Below are 26,812 nucleotides of genomic sequence, written 5' to 3'. Positions count from 1 at the left end.
TATACCCCTAAAATATAATCTATCTTAAGAAAAAAGGTAAACGCACGGCTAAACTTAATATATTTATGCACGGACACACTCTTCACTAAATATATACATATTTTATTATAACATACATACACAAAAATTATGTGGTAAAATACATAAAGATTACAGAATTACAAAAAAATATATATATTGAACATTCTTAGCCATATTTTCAATTAACATAAATGATGTAAAGAACGAAGTCTCATGAACATTATTAATATTAAAAATGAGATTAAGAGAATGAATGAATGAGCGGAAAAGATCTGAGAGAATATCGGAAGTAATTGAAAAATATGATATAATTGTCGGTAAATGTAACATGCCTCAAAATTATGTACGGTACATATCAGAGAATGATTACAATTTGTGAAAACGGGATAACAATGCATATATGTATATATAAAAATTATGTGTGTCGATGCATAATGGATAAAATGTAGGAAACAAGAGTAAAGAATGAAAATCAGAGTCAATTTTCTCTATGTGAGCAAGTAGATCGAGTATTTTCGATAATAATAAAGAATATACTTCCCGATTATTTTTTTCTAGCCTTAATTTCCCATATATATATTAAATATATATCCAAAATAATTAATAAAAAACTTGTATTCTTAAAATTATAAAATACTGACACATATATATCTATAATTAATAATTCTAAAAAAATGATATCAAAATGATCGTATTCAAGTTTACATACTTATTGTTTGACATACAGATGACTTTGTTTTTTGCATAATTGTACAAAATAAAAACCAACTTATTGTTCCTAATGGAAATGTTATATTGGAAAGTAGTTTACGTTGTGACCATTATTCTACATATTTTCATATGTAGAAAGCAAGGAAACATATCTCGAGAAAACACATGAAATTCAAAGGAGTATTGCGATTCTCACGTATCAGTTATAGCAGACTTTTTCGGCTATAAAGAATTTCCAAAAACCAGGACTAGAGCAGAAAAATGTAAGGAGCGGAAACACATGAGGAGCAAGAAAATGAGTGAGGAAAAGAGAAACTATCGAGAGTAAAAAAAAATCGGACACTAGCTTAGCTACTTTTACTTCTCCAATATAATCCAGCAATCACAATCCACACTATATGAACACACGCGATACTTGTATGTACATCATTCACAGAGAGAATAAATGCTATAAATTAAAAACCATTTCGCAATTCCAAATCCCTACGTTACACTTTCACATACTTATTTCTTAAACTTCAAAAAAACGTTCGCCTAAAATAATGCATTCAAGAAAATAAGATTTATTAATTTCCCTGCAATTCTAACAATTTTACTTGCTATTGATTGATAATCATTTGATTAATTGTAAGTATAATCTTATGAATTATTTACACGAAGATAAAAAGAGACGTACATAAAAGACAATACACTTCTTATAATGTATAATGTAGTTTATAAATATAAAGCAGTATATACTTCAAAGTAGCAAAGTATTATATTTATTCTGTATTCGATTACTTTCATTCGACATTCATAGAATATCCAAAACAATCTTTGAAAAATTTAGCAAGTACTTTTCTAATCTTGGTCGAGAGACAGAAATAGAACGGAATCTTTGAATGGTAATAAATATTAAAATAAGGATTAAAATAAATTAGAAATTATACGCGAATACACGCGTGCGTATATTGCTTTATTTATGTGAAAATAGAAGTAAGCTTAGCGGTCAATCGTTACATCTCAGGTTCCGAACCTCAAACTCATTGAAATCAAATAATTAACAGATTTTATAAAAGTTATGATAATAATAATTATTAATTAATCTCATATTATATATATATATATATATATATATATATATACATAATATATATTAAACATAATAATAATAATCATTATTAATCATATTATTAATAATTATCTCATTACAATAAAATCGATATCGTATAAATGATAATATGGAACGAGATTAATTCTTTATTCTTTACATATTCCATTAATTAATTTTACAAACGGTTGGGAGAGACTTGCAATCGAATGAATGACATACGTTAGATTTTTTAGAAAAATTACTAATTACTATTCCGACTCGTTAACTCAAAACATTAAATTCCCGCGTTCGAACGAGAAAATCTAGGTAATTTATTAAGTTTTATTTAAACTCGTTTTGAACGATCATAATATGACTAACTTTATAATATGTAATATATGTTTACAAACAAATTCTCAGAAACGAGAATTGGAATAAACAATGGAAAGCAAAATATAATATATTGAAATAGGGGAAGGAATGTAATTCAAAACCTCCAAAAATCTGAAGGATAAAAGCGAATTAGATAGAATTTGAATAGAAGTAACACACACATACACAATACGTCCAAGGCAGAAGTTAATAAAGAAAAGATTAAATCTGTTAATGTAAATAGAAGTTCTGATTGAAGAGAATTTACATTTACTTATACGAAGATATATCAAGTAAAGAGGACTTTATAAACACATATTTGTGTTTGAATGAAAAAATTTATACAATTTTGAGTTTTATTTAAATCCATGCTTTGTGAGCGGTCACAATTTGACATTATAGACTATAGTTATAAAATATATGTAACGTTATAAAAAAAAACCAACCGTAGACAAATTCTCAAAAAACAAGAATTTGCATAGATGATGGAAAGACAATAGAAATATATTAAAAAAGAGGATGATAATCAAAACTTCATTTCAAAAAACCAAAAGTCATCTGTCAGTAGAACCGCGATACTCATCCACTTTAAAAGTGAACATATATCTCAGTCTACCTTGCTCAAAAAAGGGATTATTAAAATTTTGATATTAAATTATCTAATTCATTAGCTAAGTTGACTATATTTCAATGTGACAAAATCTGCATTATTGAGAAAGAAATATTTTTTTTTTTTCAAAATTTGTAATAATACTTTTGAAAAATTCATATCTAAAATTACAATTCATATCTAAGATAGTGAAACAAACGTTTCACAACAAGTGAGTTTAATTAATAGCTCGAAAGATAAGTAGTGTTTTGCGATTCTATTTTTCATTATTTTGCTTTTTTATTTCTAATTTTTCTTAAAACTTCGATAGTTATAAAAAAAATTACTTTTCTAACAGTATTGGAATTGATATTAGAATAATGTATAGTTTAACTTTAAAAAAAATATATATATATGCGTTATAAATTTCAAAATCTAAAATTGATAAAATTGATTTTTCTGTGATTTTCTAATGATAGAAAAACATCATTTTATATCATAAATTTGCCTATAGTATTAATAGCATTTTTTTAAAATTTGCATATTTTTATAAATATATATTATTAGAAATATAAATGGAATAATAAAAAATGATAGATTTATAATATCTTTATACTACACTTTCGAGATAAGAATAAATATAACAAAGGTATCTTATTGCCTCCCCCCTTGCATTTATGATTAAAATATAAAAAATATAAAAAAACAGCTAATATGTGAAATAAAAGAGAAGACCAATAATTATTTTTAAGTATCAAAAATAATTAGTAAATAAAGTGAGATATCGAAGAAACTTTGCACAAAAAACATTTTATGAATAAACCTAAACAGAAGGATACACTTTGCTAGTAAGAGAGAAAAGGGACACAAAAAGGAAGCATGAAGATGCCGATCTATTAAAATAAAATGAAATTTAATTTTTCAATGTTACATTCGAAAATTACGAATCGTATCTTAAATCTTTCGATGTAATTAAATGGCATCATTTATAGTCTGAATCATTTAAGCGAAAAGGAATTTTTCTCGGCATCGAGATATTAGTTCATTCAAATTTTCTCTTAATTTTTACAAATTTTTTCTTAAATTAAATTTGGAATAGAATGGAAAATCGGATTGCGCAAAACACGGAACTTCTTTGGAAAAGTTCTGCTGCCCTAGTGCTTATCAGCTTATCTCAATAGCCTATGCATTCGTAAATAATAATTTTCTGATGAACTCAAACATATAATTTACGTGCTCTTAACATACTATACTTATACTGTTTTATAATACAAGAAATTCGCAAAACCCCTTTTACCTCGTAGGCAAAAATATATCTTGTTTACAGTACACTTATTCTTTCATATATATATGTCTATATATATTATATACTCAGATTTTGTGCAGACACTTAAATATACGTTTGCACTCTAGCATATCAGATTTCATAAAAAAAATAACACATTTTTTTATACTTATCGTAAATCTTACCACCTATTCTTCACAAAGACCGTATTTCATAGTACAAAAATAAAAATATATGACAGTATTATATCATTTTAGATACGAGACATGTATAAGACATCTTTCGTTGTTTACACATATAATTCAATTCTTACGAAGGAAATAAAAACTAATATATATATAATATAAAAAAAAAATAAATTTTTTTTAAATGTTTCTCACAGAAAACTGATTTAAATATTTCTTTTTAGCATAAAATAACGAAAGTATATCAATAAGTTCAAGTATCCAAACTAAAATTTTATAAAATCACACATGATTCTCAATTTATTTTGAAAACTTTCTTAAGAAATATAATAAATATTTTTATGTAATATATTAGATTGTTAATATATATATACACACACACACACATATATATAAATATATACATATATATATATATATTCAAGCAATATTCAAAATAAATTGTTTATGATTTTATAACAAAAAATCAAAGATTAATTATTTATATATTTTCAAAATATTAATTTTATAATATATTGAATTTTATAAGAAAAAGTACTAATTATTTTATTAAATATTATTGTAAAAAATTCCGAAATTTTCACAAACAAAAAAATTAAATAGATGATAATAAATATTTCGGCATATTTCAGGAAAAAAATTATTGTAAACAAAAAATAATACATCAGTATTTCTTATTCCAAAATTTAATGTTAGTGGCGAAAATAAGATCATAAGCTTTTTTCACATATAAATAAAAATATATTTTGCCTTTATATAAAAAATATCTGCAATTCTTTCTAATATTCTCTTTTTTTAATGCATTTACTTTGTATCACTTTATTTTGTATCACGTACTTTTATATATATTAACAGTCTAATATTTTATAGAAATTTATGATTCAAAATCATTGCATCATATTTTATAGAAGTTTATGATTCAAAATCACTTTCATCTTTCATCCATAATTCACTCTTGTCTGTATCTACAATTGACATGACACACTGCATCAATCAAATCTGACTTAATCTGACTTTGATAAATTATCATTTTTTGCAATGACTTGCAATGCAATGATTTTAACGTAAGAAGAATTGTATATTATAATATAACAACATAACTTACATTATCAGCAATCCTTCTTTTTTGTTGCTCTTAATGTATAATAAGCGAAGAATATCAAGTAGCTCTTTATGGAACTGTATAACATTCTAATATGCATAAAACTGGAGCATATGTATACACGCCTGTAATCTTGCAATCAACCTTTCCACGTACCAATATAATTTTTGCAGTTTGGACAAAAATGATGAACACTCATGAAAGCGCTCATACAATATGGCAAGCATGAACAGAGACAACATCTGAAACAAGAGATCAACAAAACTTATAATTATTTTTATAAAATTTATCAATGGTTGAGATTATCATTTATAATATATTTAAATTATACATGAAATGAAATAATATTTCATAAATATATATTTTTTCCGCTACGACATAAAACTTTATCTCGCAGGAAATATGTATTACATAAACTACCATTCTAAAGATGATAATTTACATTTTGGTAACTGATAAAAACATTTAAAAAAATTTCATTTTCTATAAAACTTGATAAACAATTAAAAAGTGATAAATAAAATAAACAATTAAATAAAAGAATAAATGAGTAAATATACATTTTAATGTAACGATCAAAATTTTATTAGATGAGAGAGAGAGAGAGAGAGAGAGAGAGAGAGAGAGAGAGAGAGAGAGAGAGAGACACGAATCTAAAATAAAATAGTAATAAATAACTATAAGAAATTAGGCTCTGTATATTAAAATATAAACTTAAATTTAAACAGGCCATCAGAGCTAAACGCGGATGGTAGTGCGTAAGTTCAACGAGAATTAAGTTTTCGTTGAAATTTATTTGTGTGCACAGGGCACAAAATTTTCTTGGTACGATACCAAGCAAATTTTTAAATAATTCTCAATTCGAGAAATTATTTAATTATTATCCCTCTATTTCCCCCCTGTAGTTGTAGGCGAGAAAAATATCGGGCTGAAAGTCGCTGAATCGGGAATCGAACCCGAGTCTTTCGCTTGCCGGGCGACTGCTCTTACCACTGAGGGACTCGGGTTCGATTCCCGATTCAGCGACTTTCAGCCCGATATTTTTCTCGCCTACAACACTACAGGGGGGAAATAGAGGGATAATAATTAAATAATTTCTCGAATTGAGAATTATTTAAAAATTTGCTTGGTATCGTACCAAGAAAATTTTGTGCCCTGTGCACACAAATAAATTTCAACGAAAACTTAATTCTCGTTGAACTTACGCACTACCATCCGCGTTTAGCTCTGATGGCCTGTTTAAATTTAAGTTTATAAAATAGTAATAAAACATCGCTTACCCGAGTAAGCAGAGCACAATGCAGCAAATGTGAGCACTGGGCTGATGATCCGATATCGTAGTAGTTTTGATATCGGTGTGACATGATGGACAGGACATTTTTACGGAATGCGGTCCTAGAGCGTACGTTACATGATGAACAACTCGTACTTCCGACTGCGGTACAGAATTTGGCTCGGCATTAAAAGGAGGCTGAGATTGACTCGAGCCTGGATATACGGAAGGCATTGGCATCGTCGTTTGATTTGGCGGTTGATTATCTAAAATTGTATTATATACATAATTTAGTTAAATTATTATATGTATATACACTTCCCTATAGAAAAAAGATATATTCAAATTAAAAAAAAAATAAATATATTATTAATTGTTCAAGATTAATTTTCTTGAAAATAATGAATCAAAAAAAATACATCCAATAACACGACTTTTTGTTACACAAAAAAAAAAAAAGATTTTACAAATATAATAAAACGAAATATATATAATTTTAAATAATATAATATATAATATAAAAAAACAATTTAAAAAGAAAATATATACACACACACACACACACACACACACACATATATATATAGTTATACTTTTTTAAATTTAAATAACCTCTGATTTTTTAATTATTTTTTAGAACATATTACATACATGGCATTGGCATTGGCGCAGTTCCCAGGGGATATGGTGTGGAACCAATTGGAGGATGTAAAGGTGCTCCTGTATTAGCTATGGCTTCCTCGTAAGATGGTGGAGCCGTTGGTAGTGGAGCCGTTGGTAGAGGAGCCGAGGCTGGAACACTGAAGCCAATGTTCTTTTCCATTTTTCCTGGAAAGAAATAAAAAAGTTTTAGCTAACAAATTATACATTTATATATGTGTATATGTATATGCATGTGTAAGAAAACTATTATTCCTTCTAAAACTCTGAATTCTAAAATTAAAAATATACTCTCACATTTTTTGTGAATATGTATCACGTAAAGCTAATATTCTTTCCATTTATATAATTAATTTAATTAATAAATGTAAAAATAATAATCTCTATATGTATATTTCTTAAATTAATATCGTTATGCGAATTAAAATTTTATTTTTATAATATAAATTAATAATAGATATTTTTATATGGTTATCAGAAAAATATTTATATGGATGAATAAGTATATATATATATATATAATTTTACAATTTGTTCTTGCGTTTCAATAAAAATTAAAGAATACCCATTTAAAAGTTTTTAAGCATGTAAGATGCGCAAAATTAATATTAGTATCGAACAATGTCTGTTTTTATATTTCGTGTATTGTTTTTGATAACTTCTCTGTTTTCACGTTCCATTAAAATGCCACGTAAGCGAATGTATTCAAATTTGTTATCATTTCACTCGCAAAAAATTGAACGCGATTATAAAGTGTCGTATAATAATTCTTTATAATATATATGATGAGAATACCTATTTTATTTTTTTTGCTCATTTGTCTTGTATATAAACTGAAGAATAATGCATTTTGTAACAAGTTTTTCAAGAAATACTAATAAAAAAGCGAAAAATAATACGCATTTCGCGGTATTTTATTAATCAATCTTATACATTCATATATTCGTACAAGTAAAATGTACAACGTGAGATATCAAATTGTTCGTGTAATTTATAATCGTCTATTTATAATTAATACAATTATATTATTATCATGTCAGATTGGAAGTCTATGTTAATAAATTTTTTGTACCAATTCATGCGATGTTAAATATCGAAAATTATATGTAATATTTTTTATTATTTAATTCTACGTTTATATATATTTTTAATTTATTTTTTTAAATTTATTATTTTATAATACTTTAAATTTCTTTGACTTTTATATATAATATGTAATATTATATAACACGAATTATTCAAATAATCCTCTCCATCGTTAACTTGCACAGCAATTAATTTATATTGATATAAATTATAGGAATATTAATAAATTATTCTACTACGATATTATTAATATGGATAAAAATTATTAATTTTATTTATCTTTTCCATGAAGAGAGAGAGTAGATTAGGAACCATTTAATTCAAAAAAATTCTTCTTTAGACAATGTTATCTCAATTAGATTAATTATTAATTAAATTAATCAATATTTTATCAACGTGATCCAGATAGAATATCAATGCTCCACGATTGTTAACAAATCGTGTTTCGTAAAAAACTTTTGTGTTTTAATGTTTTAAAATTTCAAATGTTTTCTAGGCCATGCATGAGGAATAAATAAATTCCTTCTTGATACAATACATATTATAAAATCCCAAAGAATTTTGAAAAATTCAAACATTATTATTTAAAAACAAACTGCGTTTTTTGAAAATCTCGAAATGAAGTTTTAAAGTAAAGCAGAATATTTTATACAGACAATTGTTCAAAATTAAAACATTTAAGAAAAAAAAAACTGTACTATATATTTTCGATAGGAAGTGTAACATCTAAATGTAAAAGTAATAAATTCTGGATGGTTACATTTGGAAATTTAGATTTTATAATTTTTTTATGCGCTTTCGATCTTTGTTTTGAAATATGAGATATGTATTGAAAATTTTAATATTATAGTTTGCTGCGTTAAGATCCATATTGCCATAGTGAATTATGAATGGCTTATGAAATAATCGTACTCTATGTGTATGTATGTGAATCAAATCCATTATTAATTATTACTTAAATCTATTCTCACACGTGTGTTTGCATCCTTACAGAATATTATCTTACACTTTACAGATAATTGTCAAAATATTGAAGATTAGGAAGAAATAAACCGGATTAAAGCGAGATATGTATTGATCTTTCATTGATCTGAATTGATTGAGTGATATTATTTGCGATTAATATTTTTTATTTATGATTAAAAAAAGAAGAAATTTTCAGTCTTCTGACGATAAGAATTTTTCGAATTTTTGACAAAACAAACATGCTAATCTCGAATCGCGATATTTCATTTCCAAAACAAAGCCTTTCGAAATATTCCATTATTCTCAAAACATATAGCATATTCCTTAATACATTTTTTTAACAACAACATTGTATACCAGGAAAATCGTCTACTAAAGAACCAAGAAATCAGTGAAATTTGAAAATCTTAAAATAAACAGTTATATGGTACAGAACAGCATGCAATACTCTCTCGTAATAACATTTAAATGTAAATAACGGATGAGCATACATATGTGTGATCGAGTACAAATAGAAAGTTGAGCGGATGTTAAGTAATACAGACACGATATATATTTGCCAGCAGAGCTCTACATAGAAAGCTGTGTATCGTAATCTCAAACATCTCGCAATTTAAACGAATTATATAATAGGTACTCCATTTTTACGATAATCGATTAAAGTACATAAGAGATATTTTTTTGAAATAGAGATTTTTGCCATTTTATTTTTATCTTTTTGCAACAGAGTTTTAAATAAATTGATTAATCAAAGTAAATAGTAATATTTTAGTGTAATTTTTAATATTAAATAATTTACTAATAATTAATACATATTATTAAATTAGATAATGATAATGACAATTTTCGATTATATATATTCGTATATAAATTTTCAAAAATATTTATCTTAAAAAGTTTAAGAAAAATTATCTTACAAAAAGATAATTTCTTTTCTTGATAAATTCATTATTTTAACTAGCAAAAATTGTTTGAATTAACGAAGCTTTAGGACTTTTTGGAATTAAATTTTATAACATATATTGTATGAAGAAAAGATTTATTTATCACTTATATATGATCGAGGAAATACTTGAAATTTTAAAACATTAAGACAAAAGTTTTTACGGAAATAATATGTTAACATAATATGTTAACTATCGTGGAGCATTGAATATGTTAACTATCGTGGAGCATTATCAGAATCACGTTGATAAAGCTTTGATTAACTTAATCGATGATTAATTCAATTGAGGCAACATTGTCTAATAATAGTTTCCATATTTTTATTATAAAAAACGGATAATACAAAGACATTTGAAAATAATCAAAAGAAAAAACTTTTCACAGGATCGTTTTGTAATCTACAGCAGACTTAAGTAATATGAAAACTAAATACACATACATACATACGAGCTTATTACAGGTCTTGTTACGCGAATAAATTTTTCCTTTCACTGATTTCCGCGTTATAATTTCCCCGGAGCATTTTCCATTACATGCTCGCTTTTAATTAAACAGTAATTAACACAGCAAATTTATTGATTAATATAAATAAACATTTTAAAAATCTCTAATTATCTATTTTAAAATAATAATTCATAAAAAAATCTTGTCATTTAGTTTGTACAGATACATAATTTCGTGCACATTTATTATGAAATATTAATATTTTATTTTAAATTATTTGCACGTTATCGATATTTAAAAAATATTGATAGTCAATATCTTTTGTGCAAAATTAGTATATTATAATTTTGTCCAAAATTATAATATACGAAAAAAATCCATACTTTTATTATTTATTATAATTCATTCTTTTTATCATTTATTATAATTTAAATTAAAAATTATGTGATATAAAAGAATATTTAATGATATAAAAGAAAATTCGATATTTTTTAACATTGTATTTATATATATGCATTTTTTAATAACTTTATACATACATACATACTTATGCAATGTGTAATCTTACAGAGCAAAATAGTAATTGCTTAATAATTACTATTGCAAAATAAATTGATTAAACAAGAAAATTAACCTTCACCTATGCCAGATGAAATTTGCATAATGTACGAGCATATAAACATTCATAGATAATTTACATTCGGTACACATTTTTTTTATATTTGTGCGGTATGATTCAAACAGCAATTAACATAAATACGATACGTGCGTTTCCACGTTAATTGAATATTGTGGTCTTGCGGACAAGATAAGCGATGTAAAAAAAAAGATAAGAGAAAGAAACAAGACACGATTGTGTGACGACACTCGTCGGACGTGGAATATAAATAAAAGAATGTACACGCACACAATACAAGGTACTCACCTTGCGTCTCACCAGACCTTTGCGAATTGAATAACTGTCCACGTAGTATAACTGCCGACTGATTAGGTTAACATCCGTCGCTCGATTTGGCGGTGTAAAACAGGCGGAACAAGTGCCTTATAGACGAGACGCGATGCACGCGTATTCACGTGTCACGGCAGAACTGTCACAGGATATGCCACCGTACGACTCGCCATCGACGCGCCATACCACTTATGAATCTTCCTCGCTTGCCAAAGACGCGAGCGAAAGGAAAACGCGCGAAACAACGATATCAAAAGAAAAAAACCAAAAAAAAGGAACACCTTCACTTGCTACTGCAACGATGACTGTGACGAGACTGGCCTCTCGCGAGCGTTTTCGGTCTCTACCTTGCGGCCCACGTGGCACGCGTCCACCAATCACAGCGCTTCGATTGATTTGCGTTCGAAAACTCGTTGTTAGAGGAGAGATTGATCGACCAATCAGGATGGAAGAATCAGTGTTTCGATTGGTCAATCGAATTTCCTTTACGTTGGTGACATTTTCAAACATAATTCTAATCTAGTAACATTATGTATCATTTGGATTTGTCAGGGATAAGCATTTCTTTTAAAACATAAAATGAGAGAGAGAGAGAGAGAGAGATAAAACATAAAATGCAATATACATATAAAAAATATAATAATCTGAGAAAATAATAATATTTAAAACTAAATATACTATACTCTTAAAAATACAGTGCAATTTGTTTAGAACAGTCACTGTCTAATTAAAAAATTATGCTGTTAAAATCAATATATGTATACAGACTATCAATGTATATAACATACTTTATAGTGTAAATGGTTGTTTTGGAAGAGATACTGTCAAAATTATATGCCATACATATTGTGTACATATTAAATAGATTTTATTCAACATAGATATTACTTAATTGATATTAAAAATTCTGTATTCTTGGCTTACTGATCCTTGTTTTCTTTTCTGCCATTTGTAATGGTGACGATATTAAGCCTATTAAAACACAATCAGCCTCTAGAAGAGTTACATCTGTAGTTGCACCTAAGAATTTGCTAGATAATTCCAACTCCTTTATCCTTAATCTAACTTTTGATCCTCTCACGTAGTACCTAAAATAATAAATGTAATACGCATAACAACATGTATCACTTAAAGAAATGAAATATTTGTTTAAAAAAAGAGGAAGATAAATTTAGACACGCACTGCCCATTTTTGACAGGTTTCCGACAAACACAGTGAAACTTCCATCCAAAATCAATGTATAGATCATCATCGACCACATGAAAGACCTCTCCAGTTACTACCTTTCCTTCAGGATCTCCCAGCTGCAAAAAATCATAGATCAATATTACATACTTTATAAACAACAAATATTACTTAAAGAATAAATATATCTCGTGTAATAAGACACAAGGAATATTTACATCGACAAATTTGGAGTTGCGAATTAGAGAAGCAAATGTTTTGGGTGTCTCTGGAACTTCATCATTAATGTGCGAGAACTTTTCATAACTTTGCGCGAAGCCGCTCAATTTTTTCTCAGGCCCCGTTGTTGTTTCTGTATTTTCTTTCGTCTCTGCTTGAGTCTCTTTCTTGTCAACAACGGACTCCGAGATCGGTGAGTCGTTGGTTCCTCCCTCCGAATCTTTCCCCGTACTAAAACACCTCGTAGAGTTCACTCTGAAGATGTTGAGACATCGCAAATGTGTCAATGTTCTCTCCAGACGATGTATCTTGTTCATGATTGTAACAAAAATACCGCAATTACTATTTCGACGATTTGTAGGTTACAGCGAATTTGAGGTTACGTAAAAACCCTCGCAGTGCAATTACGATTTCTGTTGCTGTGATAGAAGAACCTGTTCGAGGATTTGTTGATCCTATCTCGATTGAAATTTCGTAAAGTGGGAGCTTCTGTTTTAAGGCAAGTGTAATTAAAAATATTCGACAAAAAATTAATAACTTTTCATTATATACGTAGAGATATTAATCTTTTTTTCGCTAAATTAAGGCGAAGGTTATGTTACAATGTTATGGAATTTCTGTTGTTGTATTTCAGATTGTTTTAAGGAGAAGGCATTTCTCAATCTCTGGGATAATGTTGCCCGTCACAACATTAAATATTACAAGCAGGGGCATTTCTACGTCAGTTCCTGTAAATCAGATAATTAAATTAAGTCGATTGAGAGTAGTAGATAATAGCGTAATAGGGAAGAAAGCCATGTTGGAAGGCAAGCCACCACGATGCATACACATTTATAACAAAGTTGGAGTTGGTTATATCGGTGAGAAAATGCAAATAAAATATTTGTGAGAAAAATTTTTCTTTTTATGTACATATATTTCAATGATAATATAAATTATTTAGGAGATAGAATTTTAGTCGCCATATGTGGCGAGAAGAAAAAGGGTATATTAGTTGGATTAAAGCAGGTTCAGGCACCTAAAGTTCCCAAATTTGACACTAACAATTTGGTGCTTATCGATGATAATGGAACACCCTTGGGTACAAGAATACAAGTACCCATCCCACATATACTTAGAACGAAAATGAAGGAAAAAACCCATAGCAAAGGAGCAGATTATACCAAATTGATAGCAATTGCATCCAGATTTATATAATGGATATTATTTATCATTGTAATGTATGTGTATCACTTAATTCAATAAAAAATATTAATGTTATAATTATCTAAAATGTTAACTGCAAAATTTCTTGCAATATATAAAATTATATTATTTTATCTGTGTGTTTTGCAGTTTTTTAGAGACTTTTGATTAAACTGCAATTTATTAATGAAAGTATTACTTTTTATCTATAATTCCAATTCTTATAATATAAATATATTTTTTGATATATACGCGTTGATCTGTACATGTATACTGAAATGAGTCCAAGTTCAAGAATGACAATTCGTAGAAAATGATGCATACATGCTATATCGCTATCTTTATCAGAAATTCATTGATACCATTGACATCTGAATCCATAATCCCATTATCCATTGAATCATTGACATCTATTCAGATGTCAATGATTGATACTATTATAGTACCATGTTAAAAATATTGATTTCATGTTTTACCTGTTTTACGAATTGAGAGAAAAATAAATAATTTACTATCACTCAATTTTATTAATTCATCAATTAAATTGATAAATAAAATCTAAACATTTCCTAAAAATTACGTATCGCTGTAACGTTTTTATTGTCCTGCTGTGAATATCTGCCGTGAAATGTTTTTAGCTCAGATAATAAATGTAAAAAGAGACAGTGATCCATTCAAAAATATACCTATTTCTTTCTAATTCTGACCTCGATTTTCTGACTGCGTTCCGATATTCACTGCCAGTACTGAGAATCTATAGTTTATGTCACGCATACTATAGATTTTCAGTACTGGCAGTGAATATCGGAACGCAGCCTCTATAGGATGGTACAGAAAAGACTCACTCCAGTATACTATAGAGCTCATTGATTATACCGTGCATAGTTCCCTTCTACATGCAACTGCTTTATCGAACCCGCATTTTTGACAACGCTTGACAGTACTGACAGTAGCAAGTTGACGTAGTCTGACACTGACGCTGACGTTGTTGTATATCAGACGATCTTTATCAATGTGTATTATTCTATTATTGTGAATACATTTCACATTTATTTCATTCAAAATCCGAGACAGAGTTATCTTATCGACTTTGATAATACAGTAAAATGAGGCTTTATAAGACAAATAGCTTTTTTATTGCGTCGATTATATACGTTTCCGGAATATATTTTCGATAATATGATATTTTGCGTAAGTATTCTCTACATGCAATTACTATTCATATCGTATATCGATTGTTATGAAACCATTATATGTATTGCGAACATAAAATATGAAAATAAGACATGAAATCGATAGATAAATATGCATTAGTCATTTATTCAAATTACTTTTTATGTACTAATTGCTAATTTGGCATTGTGATGTGTAATAGTTAATCACTTGAATATAAATCTGCATATTATTCGTACATCTATTGTACCTAAATGTGTAATTAAGCGTTATGTGTAATATGTATTTTGAAATTTCTTAAATATGTCAAACAATTAAGTCAGTGGAACATTAAATTTAATATTCTAAAATAAAGATTTTATTCTAGGAGTAGTAGTAATGTAGATTAAAATATTATGTTTGTATTGAGTATTTTTGTAAATTTTATTTGAAAAAGTTTTATCGACACTTATACTAAGATAAGAAAAATATAATATGTCTATAATGTCTAAGATAAAAATATAATGTGACTATTATTATGTTTTATCTATTTTGACGTGGCTTTGGCTTACTGTGTGACATATGTAAATTGCTTGTTTAGGTGAAATTTGCTATGATAATAGAAGACACTACTTCATACATAAGAAAGAAGAATTATATTACAAGATCTTTTCACAAGAAATATGCTGGATTATACTGAAGACTTACATTTTGATGTTCAAGGTTGTATATAGCCCATTTATTATATAATACGCTTGAAGTTGAAGCCAACATACGCATCAATTCTAGTAAATTATTCAAAAGCTTTCATGTACTTTCAATGACAAGCAGTACATACACTATTTAGAGAGATTTAAATATAATTTTATAATAAATTGTTGAAAAAATTATCTTCAAAGTTAAAACAAAAATGGCTAGCGAATGGAAAATCTTTGGTTTGTTGCTATACAAGGACTTGATAGTACGCATGAGACATTGGCGTATGACATTATTCTTACAAGCTTTAGTTCCCATTGGATTATTTGTATTATTACAAGCAGTGAGAGATTTTAATGCTCAACCGCCAACTATAATAAATGAAAACACATTTTATCCTATACAAACGCAAGATGACTTAATGGAAAAACTTGATAATGATTTAAATAATGTATATTATCTGCCAAAGAATGCATATACAGTTAAGATTATGGAATCTGCTAGAAAATGCCTTGGACTTGTGTCTGAAAGTAAGCATTGTTTACAAAAATTACTGTGTTCTTTAGAAAAGATATGATAGTATATGATAACATATGATAATATAATTATTTAATAGGATTTTTTAATAGTTAATAGAAATGTTAATATAATAATCTTATTTTTTTTCATACAGATGTCAAAGATTTCTCTAATGAGACTGAGATGATAAATGCTTATACAATTTCTCAGGGGCAAAATCCGATACTTTCTGTGGTAGCAATTGTTTTTGAACAATATAATAAAAGTACCACAAAATACAAAATTAGACATTCCTGGAAAATTCCATATGATTTGTACCAAACTGTATTAGGTGAACATATGAGTACATCACCTACAATGTACTTTGATATAATTCCAATTGTGCAAGTTCAGATGTGCGTAGATAAAGCGCTTATAAATCAAGCAGCAGCAAATTCTATGTCAAACATAAAGGTATTATAAATTTTGGTAGAACAAAATATATATACACATTTATATGTTTATACATTAGTATATAAATATATTTAAAACGCAATAAATTACATAAAACATAAATACACTTAAAAGGAATATGTACATTTTTTTTAATAATGAATAATTTATTATTAAAATGTGTTTGTCTCAGCAAATATATTTATGCTGCGTAGATAATAGTATATATAATAGTCTTGTATATTTCTTATCATTTTTTGATATACATGTTATATTTTTCAGATGTCAATACAAAGAATGCCTTATCCACCATATATTAAAACAGACCCAGCTGATATATTATTACGTGAAGTAATTTGTACATTTGCAGTTATAGCTTTTGTAATCCCACTTTGTGTGGAAGCTACCTATGCATCAAAAGAGAAGTTTATTGGTGTAAATGTTAGTACATAATTATTTTTTTTTGTTTTTATATCATTTATATATATGTTCTTGTATAATTATTGCAAGATATCATTTGCCTTATTGTTTTATACAGGTTTTAATGGCGATGAATGGAGTCAAATTGTCTTACAATTTATTAAGCTGGTTAATTACAGGAATATTATTCAGCACTCTTTATGTAGTACCAATAACTATATTATTTAAAATTACTTTTTCTACAAATGTTGAAGCCTATTTACATTATGGAAATGGATTTATATTTTGGCTCATATTTACTACACACATTGGTCATCTTATAACATTTGGCATGCATATTGCAGCTTACTTTACAAAACGTAAATAATCTTTTGCAAAGTAAGTAACAATATTTTTTTAAATGCATTAATTGTTGAAATTTGTTTACAGCACGTTTTGTGACAACTGCTATAGCAATCATATATGTGGCAGCATTGTCACTTCATGGAAATCTGGCAAGGGAAGAAGCTTTTGGAATTATATCATATCTTGGTATAATATTTCCAAATATTCTGTTTTATAGATTGCTTCAAGAAATAAATGCACATGAAAGCAAATGTAATAACTTCTAACTTATTTATCTATTAGTTATGTCATTAATCTTAATTATTAAAAAAAGTTCTATTTTAAAGACTATGTAAGCAAGCAATCTTTAAGTAAGTAATTTGTTTTATTTTAGTAATTGGTATTCGATGGAACAATATTTTTATTCCTGGAAACGAGGAATATGGTATTGTAGGAAGTATAGGCTTCATATTTCTTTTCTCAGTCTTGGGTGCTGTGATACATTTTACACTTGCTGTTTACATAAATGCTATATTTCCCGGTAAATACGGAGTTCGAAAGGATCCATTATATTTTTTAAAGGCAAGTTTATATACAAAGATCAGTAAAATGGAATGGAAGCAATACTGCATATAGGTTGTAATAATTTTATGCTATATGATCTTATTTTATAGTGTATCAAGAAAAATAAAATATCCCTGGACGAAGAAATTATTGACTTCGATTACGATAAGAAAATTAATGAAGACTTTGAACCAGTATTAGGTGGTGCACTTACACCTGGAATACAAATACGTGATCTTAAGAAATCGTATACAACGAGTTGGCTACGAAAATCTGTAAGCTTATATCAAAAAGATAGATATCATATATTTGTAATGCATTTAACTAATACTAAATTATCATAATTTAGAAAGTTCATGCATTAAAAGGAATTTCTGTAGACTTTTACAAGGGACAAATTACTGCTCTGCTTGGACATAATGGAGCAGGCAAAACCACACTTATGTCTATATTAACAGGTATTATATTGCATCACAAAATAATTCTTAATGTGACAATGTTATTTTTGCAAAAAAATTCATTTATTTTTGATAGGTATAACGAGTGAGACAGAAGGAAAAGTGTTCATAAATGGCAAAAACATAAGAAGGCATCTACACAGTATTAGAAAAGATTTAGGTTTATGTCCTCAAGAAAATATGGTTTTTCCAGATTTAAATGTATTCGAACAAGTAGAATTTTTTGGCTTGGTAAGAATAATTAATAATCTTTAGAATAAGAACAATTATAATAAATAAATAAATATATATCTATATATATATATATATATATATATATATATTGTGTTTTTGTTATGACAGTTGAAAGCTAAGAATAAGACTAGAAGGGAAGTCAAGCAAGATGTTTATAAGTTACTTGTTAAGCTGAAGCTTTTTGAAAAAAAAGATTTTCTTCCTAGTAAATTGTCTGGTGGTCAACAGAGAAGATTGTGCCTCGGAATGGCACTCATTGGTGATGCTAGTGTAAGTTTTGATATAAATATATAATAATATATAATATATAATAAAGCATACTATATATTGATTTCTTAAAATAAATTTACGTTTAGACTATAATTTTGGATGAGCCAACATCGGGAATGGATCCTGAAACTAGACGAGACACATGGGATATTATATTAGTAAGCACACATTTGATCTGAATTTTTTCCGATAATATCTTTAGATATATGCATATATGTTAAAATATCTTGTACATATATGTATTTTGCATTATTAACATTTTTTAGAAACTCAGAGGAGAGAAAACAATATTAATTAGTACACATAACATGGAAGAAGCTGATATACTTGGTGACAGAATCGCTATAGTACATTCAGGTCGCCTTAAAAGTTATGGTACCCCAATGTTTTTGAAAAAACAGTATGGTAAGATATAATTAGACTTATTAATACTTAAATCCAATACATAATTTAGATTGTTATTCAATAAATTATAACTTTTTATTCTATTTTAGGTCATGGTCATATAGAAGTTACCTTATCAACAAAGTCTTGGTGTATTCCTGAAAAAGTTATAAGTAAATTTGATTTGAAGACGCAACAACTTTGTGTTGATACTGAAAAGATTATTTTAAATGTACCATATACTGATTCTCTGCCACAATCATTAGATAAAGTAGAAAGTCAAAAGAAAAAATTAGGGGTTACTGGAATAAGCGTGTCGTTGATTACTTTAGAACAAGTTTTTTTAAAGTATGTTTTTTTGAAATTGATTTTGCATTGTTATTTTATTGCTCATTTCTTATACTTTGCTCTTTGTCTTAGAATTGTGAAGAAAGAAGATAATGGAAGACATCTTAATGAATTATTTACAGCTCCATTAAGCAAAGTTACAGGGAGTATGCTATGTATGCAATCAATACTAGCATTATTTGCTAAGAAATTCACATATACAAGGAAGAATATAACTACTGTATTGATGATTGTATGTATCTTTCTTTACTTATACTTTCTTTAAATATACTACACATATTATATTATTAATATATATTTTTTTCTTTTATACATTGAAATTGGAATTTCTATCATTCTATCTCATTGTCTATATTTTCAGATAATTCTTCCTATCTTGTCGGTATTTTTAATGGCCTTAAGTTATAATTTACCAAAAGATTCCACAGATATTATTCAATTAAATCTCGGTATGTACAGATATCCGAAAACTTTATATTCGTCAGACAATGACATAATTGGTCAGAAATACAGAGATGTTGTTCAATATTTCGGCGAAGCAGAACGCGTAACGGATATAAGTCTTACAAATGGTAAAGTGTGCTAAATAAATAATTTCGTATCAAATACGATAATAAAATTACATTAAACAATAGTTTTATTAGCTTTTTATCTCTTACAGCTCTTCTGAATTTTTCTGTACGGGATATTGCGGAATATCGTAACAATTTTATCGTATCTGCCGAATTTAATTCCACTGAAAACAACACGATATTGGCTAACGGTTTCTATTCTGGCATAGCATTCCATGGTGTACCGTTAACAATGAATCTTTTGAGTAATGCGCTTATCAAGGCTTTTGCTGGTGATCAACATTCGATTCTTATATCCAGGCAACAATTACCAAATACGATTATTTCGACTAGACTACAAGCGCCAGAAGCGGAATCGCTCTCGCGCGTTTTGGTATTCTGTGGGTTTTTCTTTCCTACTGTGGCACTGTTTGTTGTGCATCCTCTGCAAGAAACAATGACGAAAGTTAAGCAACTTCAACGTATGACTGGTGTTACATCGCTGTCATACTGGAGTACAATGTTCACTTTTGATCTTGTGTTGTATACAGTATGTGTACTGCTGATTACCTTGGCATTCTACATTATGGACATTATTCTTGGTCTCCAGCTATACTATACAACAGAGATATGTAAGTCATTTTTATAAATTACATCAAGACTTCAATTATAATACTATAGATTTATAGTATCATATTTTTATCTCCTTTTACATATTTTCATTTACTATTTTTTTGCAGTATGTACGATATTAATCTTGGAGTTGTTTGGTATTAATGCTTTATTTGTCGTCTACATATTTAGTTTTATGAATAAATCGAGAAATACAATAATAACCATTTTGGCTCTTGCACCTGTTGGTCTTGGTAAGCTTGTTGTAATATATAATATTTGTTTTTAAAAGTATGATTAAAAGTCTCACATTAAATTAATTAGTTCAAAAAAAATTCAAATAAATGTTATACAAGAAATAAGTAAATTTAAAAAATTTCAGCTCTAATACAATATCTCTTACATGAAGTAATACACAATTTTGACTGGCTTAAACCGCTACATATCATACAAAAAGGAATCTTTCGTTTAATTCCTTATATAAGTTTGTTCCATGGTGAGCTATCCTTTTTCAACATAGCTGTACAAAATGCGAGATGTCGTCGTCTACCAAATATGCTTCAGAATATAGTTTGTCTCGTACCTGGTGATGTTTGTTGTGGTAAGATTATGCTATGTTTATAAGAAATATAATTTAAAATTGCTCTGTCAACGACAGAAGTTATAATTTAATTTATTATTATTCTGTTCAGGTTTGGAATGTACAGATGGAGTTTGCAAAAAACAACTGCCTTATTTTAAAGACTTTAAGGATGATATAAATTTCGAAGAAAGTATAGTATATTTATCTGTAACACCAATTTTGTATTTTGCTATATTGATCATGCTAGAAGAAAAAATATTTTCGAAATTATGTAGAAAGATGATTGGTACAAAACTAAAAATTGAACAAGAAGACATGGACGATCAAGTAAAGAAAGAAAAATTTGCAGTAGCACTAGAAATTAATAAAATTAACAGTGAAAGTAAGATGTATACAATTATGAATATTTTCTAAAAAATATATTACGGAAAATCAGATAATATTAAATATATAATTATTAAATTTTCTACATATAGATGCAAATGTTAAAAAACAAGAATTCAAAACAGATACTATAGATATCAATAATCCCGAATTAATACCAAATCCAGTAAACGAAGATAATAGCCTCTTTTTAGTGTATGAATTAAGCAAATATTATGGAAACCTAATGGCTGTGAAAGAGATTAGTTTTCGGGTAAAACCACGGGAATGTTTCGGATTGCTTGGTGTAAATGGTGCCGGTAAAAGTACAACTTTCCGAATGCTAACTGGAGAAGAAATGTCTGACAGTGGCTTGATGTACTTAGGACGAGCGGAAATTTGTTCGAATAGGAAAAAAGTAACAATAATCTACACTCTAATTTCTTTAGCATTATATTGTTTATTGAAATATTAAAAATTTTTTTCTTGTAGTATCTCTCTGAAATGGGATACTGTCCACAAACCGATGCTTTAATACCCTCCTTGAACGCTTTCGACCATTTACGATTGTTCGCTCGTCTTCGCGGCATACCAAAGTCCAATGTGGAATTGGAAGTTAATAAATGGATTAATAGACTGAGTGAGTCAAGTGCCATAATGTAAACTTCCAAGAAAAATCACTTTGCATAAAACAGTATACATGATAACGTATGTATATATCTTTTCAGATTTAACTGCTTGCATGATGCAGCCAAGCGGTACTTACAGCGGTGGGAACAAGAGACGCTTAAACATTGCGATAGCTCTAATCGGAAATCCTACTCTTGTTCTCTTAGACGAACCTACAACTGGTGTTGATCCTGCAGCTAGGAGATCGCTATGGAATACTTTGCAATCTTGCCAAGCAGCAGGACAAGCCATTATACTTACATCTCACAGGTATCTATTAGAATTGTCCAAGTATCGAAGATAAAATGTATATTTATTGCCTGAATAAATTTATTTTTATTAAATCCAACATATTAAAACTATGTATATTGTTGGTAGCATGGAAGAATGTGAAGCACTTTGCAATCGATTAGTCATTATGGTGAAAGGTGAATTGGTTTGTATTGGTGCAAGTCAAGAATTAAAGCAACGATTTGGAGCAGGTTATGATATTCATATAAAATTAAATCCTGGCCGATCGGATGAGGATGTTAAAAATATCAAGATGATCATTGAATCTACTTTAACATGCGACATTAGAGATGATAATCTGGTAATGATTGTGGTTTGCTTAAAACCAGAACACATCCATAATAATTTTATTGATACATTCTATTTTTTCCCCTTTTTCCACTACAATTAATTTTTCTATATCTTATAGGGTCTACTTGCCTACCATGTAACTGATTGTAACACAACGTGGGAAAAAATGTATGATACAGTGAAAGATCTTAAGCAAAGATATAGTTGCATCGAGGATTATGCTGTTTTATCTGCAACTTTAGAGCAACTCTTTATTCAGTTTGCAAGAGGTGTTGAAATGCCTAAAAAGTCTTCAACTTGTATTACTAGTCATGAAGAAGTATGAAAATGAATATGATATATATATATATATATATATATATATATATATATATATATATATATATTAAAATTAATGCTAATATATACTTAAATAAATAGACTGATAATATATTGATATATCAATTACGTTATAGAAATTACATTATCAGTTTATGTAAAAATATAATTGATTTCATAATAATTTTATTCAATGAATTAATTGTTGCTAATTTCTGCATACTTTATCTTTAAATTATATATTATAATTAAAATATCAAAAGATATATGTATTTTTACACACACACACACATATATATATATATATATATATATATATATATATATATATATATATAAATTTTACTGTTTTCTGTTTATATAAAAGTTTTAGAATTTAGAGGTTAAATTCGATATGTATATAAATAGAAAAATTTACATATTTTACAGTATTAGTACACTGTGTTTCATTTATTCAAAGAATAATAACATATAAAAACATCTCGAAATTAATATGTAATCTGTGTATATAAAAAAGCGTATACGGGAAGAATGTATGGTATATATCGCAGGTATATATTGCTAAGTATTAATTATACAATCACATTACACACATGTACACTTGATGAATATATAATGTCTTGAAATCGCAATAACAATATTTATAAGAGAAGTTGAACACTATTGCGCTTGATGTACAAAAAGACTTAAACAAAAAAGAATTAGAATTAGATTGAAGGCTTTTCATGAATAAAATACACATTTTGTATAAATAAAAAGATCTCTGTGTGTGACATATTTTTATGTAGATAATTCGAAACGGAATAATATGAAAAATTTGTGTCTGCGTATGATATATATGTTGATGTGTGATTCGCGAATTCGCTATTTAATATTGATATCCACCACCCGAACTTGTCTGATACGAATTCGGTCCCTGATACACGCCACCATGGCTACCATGACCGTCTCCTGTGATAAGAGGATAAAATAAATTACTCGAAACATTGATGTTATATAAATCGCGCAATTATCAACGATCATTTAAATTTAAATATTTGTATAACTCACCTCCGCTGGGATGTCCGGCGGTTCCTCCCTGCGAATATCCTCCATCCTGATTCTCTCCCCTGGCTTCGGCGGCAAGCGCCAGTTCAACGCCTCGTTGAATTTCCGGCGGAATCGGAGGCGGAGTCGGCAAATGGGCACCTTGAGGGTGGAAGCCATTTTCGTCTGCTGTGTAAGTGATGGAGTATTGCACACCATCGGGTCCGGTATAAGAAAAAGATCCGCTCACTGACTCGAATTCTCCTGCAACATCAATAGAGATACATATTCAACTTCTTCATTGACGCAACGGTCCCTCAATACTGCTCCGTTGCGTACAATTGTTTCACGATTTTTCATCTAAGGATGATTGACTGTTTGACGAAAATAAAATTTAAGTAAATTTATCAGGATTGAAGACCGAATGATTATATGTATAGTAATAAGTTTAAATCAGTAATTTAATCGAGAAATAGAAATGTACTTTTTTACCTTGTTGATGACCAGTTTCTTGCACGGTGATACCATTTCCGGTTTCATAACTAAACTCATAATTTCCATCACCGGCATTCTCGTTACTGTACGAAATGATGGGTACCTCTTGACCGCCATGCCCACTATCACTCAATCTGCCACCTGAATTAAAAAATTAAACTTTAAGAGTGAGATAAATGTAAGTTATCCTTCAGAAAAAAAACTGTCTAATTCTTTTTGAGAGAAATGATGCAGTGAGTTAATAAAAAAAGATTCAATTAACTTAAATTTTAATTATATAATAATCGCAATAAAAATTTCAGAGACAGATAAAATTGCATTTAGCATAATAAAACATAAGATATAATTATATTTTTTTTTTATCTTTGCTTAGACTTACCACTTTGATAAATGCCGCTATCACCCCCGAGACCCAATCTGCCTGGTGCACCAGGGCCACCGTGACTACCTGGACCACCTAGACCACCTGGACCACCTGGACCACTTGGACCACCTGGACCACCAACTGGGCCACTATGTTTAATGGGACCGCCTACACCAGATCCTGGAGGATGAATCAATCCTGGTCCACCTGCACTTCCGGCACTACCAGGCGGGAGATAAATATTGTCTAACCGTGCGGCATGGCATATACCGACGATGATTAGCAACGCGATGGCGATTTGCTAAAACAATTTTAGTCACATTAAATCTTGGGAAAATAATTGTTTGACATAAAACAACAATATTTTGACATAAAACAACATTATTTGACATAAAACAAAGTATAGACTAAGAAAAAGAAGGAAACAGTGTAAAAACTATAAGTTTCATTTTTCTTAGGAACACTATCTCACACGCGAGACGAAAATCACGTAATCCGAAGACAAAATATTCGATGGATTGCTTCGCTTTCGATTCAATCATCGCGAAATGGAAGATCCGAGATCCATAAGAATGGAAATTAAAATATTGAAAGATTTGCACCTCTCGTACCGATCTCATCTCGTCGAACGAATTTCAGTGATGTTATACACTGCAGCGATACCCAAAATGTGTAAGTATCGTCAAACCGCCGATGATAATTGATCTGCACAGATCCAGGTCGGATCCAACATGCTTATATACCGATCCCGCACGAGGATCGTCTTCCTCCCACCCGTTGATGAGAAACCAGCGCATGGATGCCATCGGATGGCTAGAGATCACTCGGTGATGCGTTCCTCGAAGATTCGCTTGCGATCCTCGCCCCGCGAAAGATGTTGCCGGGGAGAAGAAGAGAGAAAAACAGATCCCGGAATAACTGGACAAAGAAAGAAGCGCACAGTGAGGGGACCATTGAGGGGCGGGAATGGTGTGAAAGAGGCCTCCATCGCGAGATGAAACTGTCAAGCGATGAGGGGTGATTGCGCAATGTCAAGTGATATAGATCGGTAAACATCTCCAAACAGACCTGAAGGTCGACATAAGACTCGAGGCATGAAAGTGAAGCGATTCAGATAATGACGTATAAAAGTGAAAAGATATCGGTCGATGCATCTTTCACTACTATTTTACCAGAAAAGATTATTAAATATATTATT

General features: G+C 28.7%; 5 protein-coding genes across 12 annotated transcripts; 2 read left to right on the top strand and 3 right to left on the bottom strand.

Annotated features, from left to right (window-relative positions):
* Positions 1 to 81: 81 nt before the first annotated feature.
* Positions 82 to 11,967, bottom strand: LOC145973908 (lipopolysaccharide-induced tumor necrosis factor-alpha factor). Its single transcript, XM_083103573.1, has 4 exons — positions 11,637 to 11,967; positions 7,262 to 7,438; positions 6,618 to 6,876; positions 82 to 5,579 (listed from the first exon to the last, which is right to left on the bottom strand). Exons 2-4 carry the CDS (start codon positions 7,431 to 7,433, stop codon positions 5,477 to 5,479), a joined length of 534 nt encoding a protein of 177 aa, XP_082959699.1. The 5' UTR covers positions 7,434 to 7,438; positions 11,637 to 11,967; the 3' UTR covers positions 82 to 5,476.
* Positions 11,968 to 12,506: 539 nt separating this feature from the next.
* On the bottom strand, positions 12,507 to 14,884 carry Mrps28 (mitochondrial ribosomal protein S28). Of its 4 annotated transcripts, none has more exons than XM_083102661.1 (5): positions 14,727 to 14,884; positions 14,613 to 14,660; positions 13,065 to 13,373; positions 12,844 to 12,965; positions 12,507 to 12,748 (listed from the first exon to the last, which is right to left on the bottom strand). In XM_083102661.1, exons 2-5 carry the CDS (start codon positions 14,658 to 14,660, stop codon positions 12,559 to 12,561), a joined length of 669 nt encoding a protein of 222 aa, XP_082958787.1. In that variant the 5' UTR covers positions 14,727 to 14,884; the 3' UTR covers positions 12,507 to 12,558. The 4 variants fall into 4 exon arrangements, with proteins under 4 accessions (XP_082958787.1, XP_082958789.1, XP_082958788.1 ...); XM_083102663.1 differs by having other exon boundaries at positions 13,065 to 13,793; positions 14,727 to 14,882; XM_083102662.1 differs by lacking the exon at positions 14,613 to 14,660 and having other exon boundaries at positions 13,065 to 13,793; positions 14,727 to 14,880.
* On the top strand, positions 13,121 to 14,338 carry Mrpl14 (mitochondrial ribosomal protein L14). 2 transcript variants are annotated; one of them, XM_083102667.1, is made up of 4 exons: positions 13,121 to 13,258; positions 13,427 to 13,570; positions 13,700 to 13,925; positions 14,009 to 14,338. In XM_083102667.1, the coding sequence occupies exons 3-4, from the start codon at positions 13,739 to 13,741 to the stop codon at positions 14,260 to 14,262; spliced, it is 441 nt and encodes a 146-aa protein (XP_082958793.1). In that variant the 5' UTR covers positions 13,121 to 13,258; positions 13,427 to 13,570; positions 13,700 to 13,738; the 3' UTR covers positions 14,263 to 14,338. The 2 variants fall into 2 exon arrangements, with proteins under 2 accessions (XP_082958793.1, XP_082958792.1); XM_083102666.1 differs by having other exon boundaries at positions 13,127 to 13,258; positions 13,427 to 13,564.
* A 180-nt stretch (positions 14,885 to 15,064) lies between the features above and the next one.
* LOC145973353 (phospholipid-transporting ATPase ABCA3) lies at positions 15,065 to 24,717 on the top strand. Of its 3 annotated transcripts, none has more exons than XM_083102646.1 (25): positions 15,065 to 15,441; positions 16,004 to 16,190; positions 16,302 to 16,628; positions 16,772 to 17,070; positions 17,332 to 17,490; positions 17,588 to 17,828; positions 17,899 to 18,066; positions 18,188 to 18,375; positions 18,468 to 18,632; positions 18,707 to 18,815; positions 18,892 to 19,046; positions 19,158 to 19,319; positions 19,406 to 19,477; positions 19,586 to 19,724; positions 19,814 to 20,283; positions 20,413 to 20,623; positions 20,713 to 21,234; positions 21,343 to 21,468; positions 21,597 to 21,815; positions 21,907 to 22,179; positions 22,274 to 22,578; positions 22,653 to 22,800; positions 22,889 to 23,099; positions 23,208 to 23,421; positions 23,530 to 24,717. In XM_083102646.1, exons 3-25 carry the CDS (start codon positions 16,313 to 16,315, stop codon positions 23,734 to 23,736), a joined length of 5,079 nt encoding a protein of 1,692 aa, XP_082958772.1. In that variant the 5' UTR covers positions 15,065 to 15,441; positions 16,004 to 16,190; positions 16,302 to 16,312; the 3' UTR covers positions 23,737 to 24,717. The 3 variants fall into 3 exon arrangements, with proteins under 3 accessions (XP_082958772.1, XP_082958771.1, XP_082958773.1); XM_083102647.1 differs by having other exon boundaries at positions 15,066 to 15,441; positions 16,004 to 16,628; positions 19,814 to 20,051; positions 20,124 to 20,283; XM_083102645.1 differs by having other exon boundaries at positions 16,004 to 16,628.
* Positions 24,264 to 26,742, bottom strand: LOC145973357 (uncharacterized). Of its 2 annotated transcripts, none has more exons than XM_083102657.1 (5): positions 26,217 to 26,742; positions 25,630 to 25,915; positions 25,248 to 25,391; positions 24,780 to 25,019; positions 24,264 to 24,680 (listed from the first exon to the last, which is right to left on the bottom strand). In XM_083102657.1, the coding sequence occupies exons 1-5, from the start codon at positions 26,232 to 26,234 to the stop codon at positions 24,598 to 24,600; spliced, it is 771 nt and encodes a 256-aa protein (XP_082958783.1). In that variant the 5' UTR covers positions 26,235 to 26,742; the 3' UTR covers positions 24,264 to 24,597. The 2 variants fall into 2 exon arrangements, with proteins under 2 accessions (XP_082958783.1, XP_082958784.1); XM_083102658.1 differs by having other exon boundaries at positions 26,226 to 26,506.
* Positions 26,743 to 26,812: the final 70 nt, after the last annotated feature.

The sequence above is a fragment of the Camponotus vicinus genome, unplaced genomic scaffold, assembly GCF_025532165.1.
Source record: "Camponotus vicinus isolate PSW18456_S1 unplaced genomic scaffold, iyCamVici1.0 SCAF_6, whole genome shotgun sequence".
NCBI lineage: Eukaryota > Metazoa > Arthropoda > Insecta > Hymenoptera > Formicidae > Camponotus > Camponotus vicinus.
The sequence above is the reverse complement of the archived record's forward strand: the minus strand, read 5'-3'. Positions and strand labels throughout refer to the sequence as shown.